This window comes from Eucyclogobius newberryi, unplaced genomic scaffold (genome assembly GCF_026437365.1).
Source record: "Eucyclogobius newberryi isolate DKJ021-1_F unplaced genomic scaffold, fEucNew1.0.hap1 SCAF_21, whole genome shotgun sequence".
Lineage (NCBI taxonomy): Eukaryota > Metazoa > Chordata > Actinopteri > Gobiiformes > Gobiidae > Eucyclogobius > Eucyclogobius newberryi.
The window spans coordinates 4,989,773-5,002,368 of NW_027315846.1; the positions used below are offsets into that span (position 1 = coordinate 4,989,773).

The 12,596-nt window shown below is 38.8% G+C and overlaps 1 protein-coding gene across 4 annotated transcripts in view; it reads right to left on the bottom strand.

Annotated features, from left to right (window-relative positions):
- The window catches only part of trim9 (tripartite motif containing 9), a 63,546-nt gene that overhangs the window by 16,661 nt on the left and 34,289 nt on the right, over positions 1-12,596 (bottom strand). For all 4 annotated transcript variants that reach the window (XM_072458023.1, XM_072458021.1, XM_072458020.1 and 1 more), the window contains exon 4: positions 765-875. In XM_072458023.1, coding sequence (XP_072314124.1) covers positions 765-875 — 111 coding nt within the window. The remainder of the gene's footprint in view (positions 1-764; positions 876-12,596) is intronic.

Consider the following 12,596-nt stretch of genomic DNA (forward strand, 5'->3'; position numbering starts at 1 on the left):
GTCTTAACAACAAAATATAAGCTAAGCAACAATTCTGAATTTCCTGGGTAAAATGTTTTTCTATTAAAAGAATGAAAACAAAATACATAATAATAATAAAGAAAGAAAGAAATGAATAAATAAATAAATACATTCATAAATACATAACTAAATAAATTAATAAATAAATACATTAATGAATACATAAATAAATACATAAATAAATGAATAAATACATACATAAATACACAAATGAATGAATGAATAAATAAATAAATATGTACATAAATAAATGAATAAATACATAAATAAATACATACATTTAGCTTTAACATTGTATTTGAGCTTCACAAAAGTATAATTTGATGAGAGCGAAGGTTTCTCAGGAGAGTTGTTTTGATGTCACAAGGCTGGTTTTCCGCCCAGAGACAGCAGGGGGCGACGACCGACACTTCAAACGCCCCAAAAATACATATTTAACCATCACAGGTACTTACAGAGAAGTTCAATAAGGTGAAAATGTTACTCAGTTCTGCTTTAAAGGACCCGAGGAAGAATATCGCCAGCTCGACTGCGCTAACGGGGAGCCACAATAAACATAAATAAATCTAAAAACCACCAAATGAACCGGACAGGAAGACATACATCAAAGATATATATGGTAAAGAGTGACCTAACCGCTCAGCCTTGTGTTTTTACGATATATTGTTTTGATTTATACGTCACAATGTTATATCCCGCGGCGCGTTTGTAGCGACGTAGCGCTGCACGTGTAACGCTCTGACCTGCAGGAATCCGCTGGGGTCGTTCTCCTTGATCACCTCGAGGCAGTACTCCATCAGCCCCGTCGTCTGCCTCAGCTTCACGGTGCAGTGGGAGATCTGGTCCCGCACCACCTGCAAATAACAACGGTCGCTATGACGAACGCAACATGACTGCGCGTAGTGTTAGCTAGCGCTTAGCAGTTAGCGCGACCAAAAGACGGAAGGACGATGCCATTTGCCTTCCAATATATCCATTTTAATATACAATTATTGGGCTCATAATTAATTGAAAATCACAATTATTTCAAACAGTTAATCACATAGATACGCAGTTTTTCCAGTCGTTTTCCGGTTAATTATGTGTATTTTGAGCACGAATAAATCAGTTTTGGTCACAGCTTGAAAAACAGTGCTCAATTTGTTACTTAAAGGTTGAATGGACGATTTTTTTGGCATAAATTTGAGTCTTATTTCCTCGTGGCGTGGATAAATCATTTGTCCTGCCACGTATCAATCATAAAACGCACCTACCGCTCACCTGCAGCCGCGTGCGGCTCATCCCACATTTGCGCGTGCCTAAGCGCATTGATCTATCATAATATAGTTCCCTCAGTGTACGGGGCAAAATGAAGACGAAGAAAGACAGTTCAAGCTGACGCAGAAGTGGACAGAAATGTGATGCGCTCCGTTGCGCTAATAAACAAACGCACGTGTGTGTTGTATCAGTCCGCACGGGGGAGTGCGCATGCGCACTTCCACCTGCGTTCTCAAACCGCCGAAAAATCGTCCATTGCGCCTTTAAGTAAAAGTACGGATACAGCAGGAGGACAAATATTAGTCAAGCAAAAGTAAGAGAATATCATAAAAAAAATCTGCTTAGGTAAAAGTTTTGAAGTAATGGTTTAAAAATGTACTTTCACACAGATCTCGAGAACTATTAAAGCGTTAAATCTAGTGGTTTCTTTATTTTCTAGACAATTTCATGTATATATTTGTTTATTTCCTCTTAAAACTAAACTTAAAAGTTAAAACCTTTACGCAGGATGTCACTGTGAATATGCTAAACAATAACTCGACTTTACTTTCTGCTTTTAAATCCAGTTAAAAAATGTAGTATAGCAAACGTACAGACACCTGCTCTCAAAAAGTAAAAAGTATCAACTGTAAAATGTGCTCAAGTAAAGTATAGATACCTAAAACATACAATGAAGTACAGTAAATTTACTTCTAAACTGAAAAACAGCAGGCAGTATTAGCATCATGGTGGCATTTAGCCATGGCAGTGTTAGCATCATGGTGGCATTTAGCCGTGGCAGTGTTAGCATCATGGTGGCATTTAGCCGTGGCAGTGTTAGCATCATAGTGGCATTTAGCCGTGGCGGTGTTAGCATCATAGTGGCATTTAGCCGTGGCAGTGTTAGCATCATAGTGGCATTTAGCCGTGGCGGTGTTAGCATCATGGTGGCATTTAGCCGTGACAGTGTTAGCATCATAGTGGCATTTAGCCGTGGCGGTGTTAGCATCATAGTAGCATTTAGCTGTGACAGTGTTAGCATCATGGTAGCATTTAGCCGTGGCAGTGTTAGCATCATAGTGGCATTTAGCCGTGGCGGTGTTAGCATCATGGTGGCATTTAGCCGTGGCGGCGTTAGCATCATGGTAGCATTTAGCCGTTAGCATTTTTGGATGTCTAAACAAATTTGGGAACCACTTTATTCTTTTTTATGCCTTTAGTGTTCAAGTTAAGCTAATTAATTGTCTTTTCTTCCATTGTAACATTCTTTGTAGACTAATTGAATAGAGTAATAATTTAAATAACACTTTTACATTCAATTCATTTCACAAAAGTGTAATTTATTGATCTTGAATTCATTTCAAGTGAAGAAATTAAAAAAATAAACAAAAGAAAGGGGTTTGAGTCTTTGGAATTGGTTTAATTTACCTGACTTCAGGGTGTTTTACAATATCAGAGGAATTTACAATTGTAATCAAGATTATTTGACTTATTTCATGATATTTCTGACCGTTTTTGAGATTATTTAGCGATTTAAAGCGCAATTTTCAGCAAGAAATAAAAAAAAACACTACATTAAAACAAGTCAAATCATCTTTAGGTCTCACATTTCAATTCAATCTTTATCAATAAGGACACGAGTGCGGACACGAACTAGAAGTATTTCTTCCTTATTGCCATGGCGACAGGCGAAGTGAAAGGCCGTCTCGTAAACGCAGACTAAACCTTACGTTAATGACACAAAGGGGCAAACACAGATCCGATCGCTGGCAGGTGGCGGCGGCGCGATCGATGGCGTGATTCTGGCTCACACGGACAGAGCGTGACGCGAGCGGGACACGTGTGTGACATTTCACACCGCCACGCTCAGAACCCGTCGAGGGTCACGGGAGGGCGCGCGGAGTCACGTCCTCGCCCGTTCGGACCGATTAAAAAAACTGACATTTCCATCGTTAGTTTTGCTCATTTAAACGATGAAGAAGAGTCTAAGATCAAAAAAATAATGAAACTGGCAACGTGACTTGTACTTTGTGCCGCCGGAACGACACGACCCGCGTAATTCCATGGAAACGGGGAATTAAAATCACGATTCTGAACGTTCTTCATATAAATAGATGTGTTTTATGCCCAGGGTGACCAGATTTTGCCAATAAAAACATAAAATTGTAAAAAAGTGCCAGTTAATTAAGTAAATGTTTATGTGAGTCACTAGAGAGACTTTTATCGGTCAATCAGAGAGTATCGTTTGTGTTCTGGTTCATTTAAAGCCAAGTTTTCTCGATTTTGGATACAGAAATATACAATATATTCCCCTCTTTACTGTAGGCAGGTATTAAAGTGGTCAAAAACGGGGACAAACTGGGACAAATCAATGGTTTTGGACACATCTGCTGGCACATGGGACGCAGGGCTCCAAACTGGGACTGCTGGGACGTCTGGTCACACTATTTATGCCCTACTGTGGAATATTACAGCCAAAGGAACCACATTTCAACGGAAAAAAGCGGAAGGAGGCGCCGTCAGGCCGAGTACGAGTCGGGTTTGTGGCGATGCAAGCTCACAGTAGGGACGCGTGTTTTTCTACGTTTTCCAGTCAAATAAAAACATACAAAAAATACAGTTTTTTATTCCTGTAATATTTTGTGTACTTTCTGGCTATAATGTTACATACTTATTTTTTGGGTTATTTTTTGTCAAGTCTAAACACATTTCAAAAAATCATTCTTCTCCGAGTACGAGTCGGGTTTGTGGCGATGCAAGCACAGTAAGGACACGCGTTTTTCTACGTTTTCCAGTCAAATAAAAACATCCAAAAAAATACAGGTTTTTATTCCCGTATTACTTTTATGGCTATAAAGTTACGCAGTGGGTTTTTTTGTTATTTTTTTGTCAAGTCTAAACATATTTAAAAAAAAAATCTTCTCCAAGTACGAGTCAGGTTTGTGGCGATGCAAGCACAGTAAGGACACACGTTTTCGATGTTTTCCAGTCAAATATTAACATTTAAAAATACAGGTTTATATTCCTGTATTTATTTTGTGTACTTTTTGGCTATAAAGTAACGTACAGTTATTTTTAGTCAAGTCTAAACACATTTAAAAAAATCATTCTTCTCGCGCAGCTCAAGCTAGTGGGGTTTTTATCACGCGAGATCTTGTTCCATCCCTAAAAAAACATGCATTTTGAGTAAAAATTTCAGACATTTATTACTCCTACAAATCCTTATCTTATTGCAAACGATAAACTGAATTTGCCTCGCTGTTATAGATATATTGTAGTGATATAAAGTGTACTTTCTTGTATTTCCCTGCCGCTTGTCGGGAGATCCCCCTCACTGGTCCCCTGCAGTATAAATATAATGTGGATGGATGGAGAGGACGTAGGAGGCGGCGTTGCTTAGGAACAGAGACTCTGCTGTTGCCATCGGAGACGAGCATCCTTCTGCAGCAACAGGGGGAAAAAACTGTAATTTAACCACTGCAGGATGAGATAGAAGAGAGATATGTGCGAGGACTAGATGTGATAGGACTTGTGTACTTGAACAGGAGCTGATAAGAGCAGTACTATGATGAGGTAGTAATTTAACTCAGATACTAAGCAATATATCCAAAATGAGCATCACCGCTAACAACCGTGGGATAAACAGTCCTTAAATCTAACGTGGACAATGCAACAAACACATAGTTTAACGAGGATATGTTGGAACACAAAGTACCACAAATCTAACATTAGGGGAATTAGTCAGAAGTTGAATATTTACTTTTTTACGCCATATTCTAAAAGCAAATCCAAAGCAAACATGCATTAGCTGCCGAAATGATCAGTATTAAATAAGAATTTTAATCTTTAAATTCTTAGATTACGTATTTTTCGGACTATAAGTCGCACTGGAGTATAAGTCGCACCAGCCAAAAAATGCATTATAGAGAAGAAAAAAACATATATAAGTCACTCTGGAGTATGAAATGCAGTTGCAAGTGTGAAAATAACAAATAATATCACATATAAGTCGCTCCGGAGTATGAGTATATAAGTATAAATATAAGTATAAGTCGCACCCCGGGCAAAACTATGAAAATTTGTCCGGAAAATAATAACTCTTTCTGTTATAAGTTGATGAAAAGCTGGTTTATGGAAGCGATGTGTCACTCTGTGGGACGTTAGACGGCAGAAACCAACGCAACAAACTTAGAAACAACAAGCGTTTGTCGTGGGTGTCTATAAACTTAACATGTTTATGGTGTGGCCTCATTATGGGATGGACCGTACACTCAGATACCAGTGGCAGTTCTAAAGGGGCAGCAGTTCTGTGGCTCATTATAGTTCAAAGGTCAGATATCGTTGACTTGTTGTTTAGTTCTGGGCCTTCTGTAGAAGACATAGATCTCACTGTTTAAACCTGTGTGAAACTGTCCGTCAAACTTCAGACTTCCTTTTCCCTCTCTGTCTCCTCTCTTCAGGCTGTGGAGGTTTGGCCCACATTTTCATAACTCACTCAGACAGTTTCTGCCAAGCTGCACTCAACTCAAATGAACTGGGAGAGAGTTGAGACGAGATAAAAGGTTTTCTGAGGTCAAAACGACACTGTCAAGTATTTCCAAAGATCATTTCTGTTTTGTTTTTGTTTTGCGAGCACAGTTTATTTCTCTCGTTTGTTCTGTGTTCGAGATTTAGCATTGGCTCCCAACCTTTTTAACCCATATTTTACCAGTGGATACATGGGCAGTAAGAGCGAGTTCACATTTACACAAACAACGCAACACAATTTAGACCGAGAACCCTGGAAATGGATTACATTTAAATCAGAGGGAACCTTGTGAATGCCTAAAAGCTTTTTTACAAATCCTAGAACTAAACCTGGACTAGACAGAGACTAAACCAAGGCTACATCAAGACTAAACTGAGACTAATCCTGGAGCTAAACCTGGACTAGACAGAGACTAAACCAGGATTAGAACAGGACCAAACCAAGGCTACATCAGGACTAAACTGAGACTAATCCTGGAACTAAACCTGGACTAGATGGAGACTAAACCAGGATTAGAACAGGATCAAACCAAGGCTACATCAGGACTAAACTGAGACTAATCCTGGAACTAAACCTGGACTAGATGGAGACTAAACCAGGATTAGAACAGGACCAAACCAAGGCTACATCAGGACTAAACTGAGATTAATCCTGGAACTAAACCTGGACTAGATGGAGACTAAACCAGGATTAGAACAGGACCAAACCAAGGCTACATCAGGACTAAACTGAGACTAATCCTGGAGCTAAACCTGGACTAGATGGAGACTAAACCAGGATTAGAACAGGACCAAACCAAGGCTACATCAGGACTAAACTGAGACTAATCCTGGAGCTAAACCTGGACTAGACAGAGACTAAACCAGGATTAGAACAGGACCAAACCAAGGCTACATCAGGACTAAACTGAGACTAATCCTGGAACTAAACCTGGACTAGATGGAGACTAAACCAGGATTAGAACAGGACCAAACCAAGGCTACATCAGGACTAAACTGAAACTAATCCTGGAACTAAACCTGGACTAGATGGAGACTAAACCAGGATTAGAACAGGACCAAACCAAGGCTACATCAGGACTAAACTGAGACTAATCCTGGAACTAAACCTGGACTAGATGGAGACTAAACCAGGATTAGAACAGGACCAAACCAAGGCTACATCAGGACTAAACTGAAACCAATCCTGGAACTAAACCTGGACTAGATGGAGACTAAACCAGGATTAGAACAGGACCAAACCAAGGCTACATCAGGACTAAACTGAAACCAATCCTGGAGCTAAACCTGGACTAGATGGAGACTAAACCAGGATTAGAACAGGACCAAACCAAGGCTACATCAGGACTAAACTGAGACTAATCCTGGAACTAAACCTGGACTAGATGGAGACTAAACCAGGATTAGAACAGGACCAAACCAAGGCTACATCAGGACTAAACTGAGACTAATCCTGGAACTAAACCTGGACTAGATGGAGACTAAACCAGGATTAGAACAGGACCAAACCAAGTCAACATCAGGATTAAACTGAGTTCAAATCCAGACCAAACAAGGACAAGAAGAATCACAGCACAACACTGAAAATGTGATTCACACTTAATTTAGAGAATAGATTTTGAATTATTGTCAGCGCGTTGACGTAAAATAAGATAAATTCATCAAGAGAAGTGGGTGGAAAAAATTATTTCAAGTAGTGACGCAATAACTACAAAAGTAAGTGTAAAAAGTGTTTGGAGAAACTATTACACTTGACTATTGAGTGACAGTTTGGGCGTGAAATGTATTTAAAATCTATCATTTTCTATTAATAAACATTTAGTAATGCACAGAAACTGGGATTATTACAATGATGTCAATATTGTAGTCTTACAGTGGGAAGAGTCACCAAAACTTTCACTCAAATAAGAGTAAAGATACTTCAAACAAATCAAAAAACCTACTCTGAAAAGTACAATTTCTTAAAACGTTCCCACGACTCACCTCTGTCCATAATCGTACTGTGTTCACCAAACGGCACGCTCACTTCCTCACTTCAATTCCCTCATTACACAAATAAAATTGCCCAATAAACAAACAAAAACAAAACGCTGAAACTCGCAAAAAAACGTCGCCGTCATCTTCCCCGAAGCAGCTCGAACCATCAATATTAATCACGTCTGACACGGCACGACTCCTGATCAGACTCTCCACACAATCTACATTTGCTCCGTCGCTGTTTGTGTTTACGGCGTCGAAAGATTACAGTCATCGTGGTAATTAAAATGTTTCTGTGAGTTTTGAGTGTTGGGGGCTCGGCGAAGGAGTCTCCTCATCTGTCCTGACTGTAACAGGAACAGGAGCAGACCGGAATAGAAATCAGGCCACGGTGACACGGTTTTATTCAAGTTTCAGGCCATTTTCGGAGCGATAACAGGTCTAAAGAGGGCGTTCGGAGAGTGTGCAGTAAAAGTCCAGGTTTAGTATCAGTTCTTCATAGGTTATAACACATTCGTCGCAAAAAAATCGGGATGAAATTATGATTAAACCCAAACTAAAGCTGGGCTGGATCAGAGCGAACACAAATCCACGCCGGAACTCGTGAAATCGGTTGAATTCAAGGACCAGAGAACGATAAGTGCGGCGCATCCATCGTCCTGGTGGAAACGGTTTGGTTTTCTAGACTTGGTTTGGACCTGTGGCGTCTCCATAGAGATGCTGCCGCTTTGCAAGGGACGTTCCACAGTATGTCATTTAACTTACCGTAGGTTCCGGTCTATAAGTCGCACCTTTTTTCATAGTTTTGGCCGTGATGCGACTTATATTTATATTTATACTTATATACTTATACTCCAGAGCGACTTATATGTGATATTATTCGTTATTTTCACGCTGGCGACCACAAGAGGGCGCTCTAGGCTCTAAGCGACGCAGAAGAAGAATCTGCACTTCCTCTTCCTCTGGAGTTTGTGGAGTTGTTTAGAAGTGACACAGAGGAAGAAGAATTCAGTGGATTTAGTGATTTGGGGTAAAACTGATGCTTTGCTAAACTTGTTAGCATGTTCTTTATGCTATAGTTATCTGAATAACTGTTCATATGTTACGTTAACATACCAGACACTTACCACAGTTCTGTCTGTGCCTCATGTAGCTGAAGGTGTTAGCGTTAGCATACGTCATGTAGCTGAAGGTGTTAGCGTTAGCATACGTCATGTAGCTGAAGGTGTTAGCGTTAGCATACTTCATGTAGCTGAAGGTGTTAGCGTTAGCATACGTACACCTATTCACCATTCATCAAAAAAACGTTTACTCCAGTGCGACTTATATATAATTTTTTCTTCTCTATTATGCATTTTTTGGCTGGTGCGACAGAAAATACGGTACTTATCTCGAAAGTTACACTGCCAAGACAAGTCTGCCAAGTCTGCTCACCTTAACAATGTGTGTTTTTCTAGATGTTTTAGTCAGGTTAATCGAAACTAATCCATGACTGCAATAATTGTCAACTGATTAAATGATGGAATAATCGTTAACTGGCCCCTACGCTCAATCCAAAACATGCCACGAGCTGAGAAATCGAGGTGTACGACTCAATTTGAGCTGCACTTCCATGAAAACGACGTGGTAAATGTATAAACTCAGTGTATTTGATGGAAAAAAACACTCTTTCAGTCCATAAATGTGCTCCACCGGGATCAGAAAACTTCATCAACTTCGTCAAATTCACACACAAAAAATCTTTTCATTGCATTCTAAACAATTAATCGATTAAAAACGCGATCGCCAGACTGATCGATAAATACGAGTTGCAGCCCTGGCATTCTGACCAATAAAACACCTCTAAACGCCGGATTACAGAACAATATCGACTTCCTGTCACGGTTTTCCATTCGATATAACTGGTGGCGGGACAAATACACGGCTCCGGTCGCGTCGTGTTACTCGACCGCTCCATCTCAAGTTCCTCCACGGCGTTCGAACCATTAATGGCGGCGCTTTCCGTGTAATCGCGCTCTGAAGCGGCGGTGGGCGTGTCATCGATTGGAGCGTCCGCGGTCGAGTCGCTGTGTACGTGTTCCACTCCACGTCCTCTTCCGTCGTCGTGGAAACCGGTTCAGTGTCAGGAAAGATCGGCCGCCGCGACATCATGTGGCGCTTCGTCCCAGTGATACAATATGTACTTGAGTAAAAGTCGTTATTACTGCAAATAAGTGCACGTAGTACAAGTAGAATTGATGATAACTTACTATTGGTGTAGTGTCCAGCTTCAGTACAATACATGTGCTATATTTGTGCTACTACTACTACTACCACAGCTACTTATATTTATATTACTAGCTGATATTCCTAAACTACTACTGTTCCTACTTCCACTACTACTACTATCAATTCGTTTATGTTACTAATTGCCCTTACTACTATTCCTAAACTACTACTTCAACAACAACTACTACAACTACTACAATATTTATGTTATTAGTTCCATTCAACCACAACTCCAGCAACTACTACTATCGTATTACTACAATTCTACTACCATACTACTACCATATTACTATCATACTACTACCATACTACTACCATACTACTACCATACTACTATCGTATTACTACCATACTACTACCATACTACTATCATATTACTACCATACTACTACCATACTACTATCATATTACTACCATACTACTGCCATACTACTACCATACTACTATCATATTACTATCATACTACTATCATATTACTATCATAATACTATCATATTACTACCATACTACTACCATATTACTATAATATTACTACCATACTACTACCATACTACTATCATATTACTATCATACTACTATCATATTACTATCATACTACTATCATATTACTACCATACTACTACCATATTACTATAATATTACTACCATACTACTACCATACTACTATCATATTACTACCATACTACTACCATACTACTATCATATTACTACCATACTACTACCATACTACTATCATATTACTACCATACTACTACCATACTACTACCATACTACTATCATATTACTATCATATTACTACCATACTACTATCATACTACTACCATACTACTATCATATTACTACCATACTACTACCATACTACTATCATATTGCTACCATACTACTACCATACTACTACCATACTACTATCATATTACTACCATACTACTACCATACTACTATCATATTACTACCATACTACTACCATACTACTATCATATTACTACCATACTACTACCATACTACTATCATATTACTACCATACTACTATCATATTACTACCATACTACTACCATACTACTATCATATTACTACCATACTACTACCATACTACTATCATATTACTACCATACTACTACCATACTACTATCATATTACTACCATACTACTATCATATTACTACCATACTACTATCATACTACTATCATATTACTACCATACTACTATCATATTACTACCATACTACTATCATATTACTACCATACTACTACCATACTACTATCATATTACTATCATACTACTATCATATTACTACCATACTACTACCATACTATCATATTACTACCATACTACTACCATATTACTATCATACTACTATCATACTACTACCATACTACTACCATACTACTATCGTATTACTATCATACTACTATCATATTACTACCATTACTACCATTCTACTATCATATTACTACAATACTAATACCATACTACTATCATATCACTATGAATATTTAAGATACTAGTTGCTAATAACAGTTACTAATAACATGAATATAACTACTACAAACATCAGAACGTCTAATCCTACACTAAAGTACTACAGTATCATTACTACTGTGATATAATCTAGTATTTCCTTTGATCCATTTGTGTGTCTTTATATATTACTACTATTACTATTACTACAACTTATTCTACTACACCAGGAAAACTCTAAAGACGTCATGTAATTGTGCTGCAGCTGTACTTGAAGCTGAAACATATGATGCTTTTGATGTAGTACAAATACCACAGAGACACTACATGTAGTACAAATACTACAGAGACGCTGCATGCAGAGGTGCATTGTGGGAAAGCAGGACAGGTGAAGCCGTGTGTTGAAGCCCTGGGGACTCGCCGCTAATTGTTATGGTAAATACTCTGAGCCAATGGAAGCCGTTTGACCTTGGTTTTTAATTAGATTTAGACCTGAGTTTACACCTTTCAAAAGCAGGAAGAGAAAGATGTTTTATGTCTTATTGAATGGAAAAGGTTTATTCTGCAAAAAGGGATGAAAGAGAAAATGTGTGACCCGAGAAAAGCTTTCACTTTGATCGATTATGTCGGTGTAATCCCTCATTCGTCCAGGCGTGTTCCATAGTAGAAAAAGCTTCAGTTGTAGTCATCTGGACTCAGTTTGAAAAAATAGACGTTTCGACTCTCATCCAAGAGTTATTGTCAATAAAAGAATTTAGATCGAGAACTCCGATATTAATACTGTTCTGTGGTAAGACCCACCCATTGGGAGGAGCCTTCCTGAAGTAGAAAGAGTTGTTTGTTTCAACAGAAACTCCCCCCTTGTATCTACCGAGCTAGCCTATTCAGAATTTTAATGGGCTATTAGAATCCTCTTTGTCTTTGTGAGACCCTGGCTCAACCACCCTTAGTACCTGATTAGCATCTAAATGTCCTTGTCCTGGTCCTCTACCTTTCCAGGGGTTCAGTATTCCATTATAAATAACAGGAAGATTAAACCTTAGCCCTCCATTTCTGTTTAAAGAAGGTCTTTCTTTTTTAACAAAAATAGCTTCCTTGACTCCTCTTTC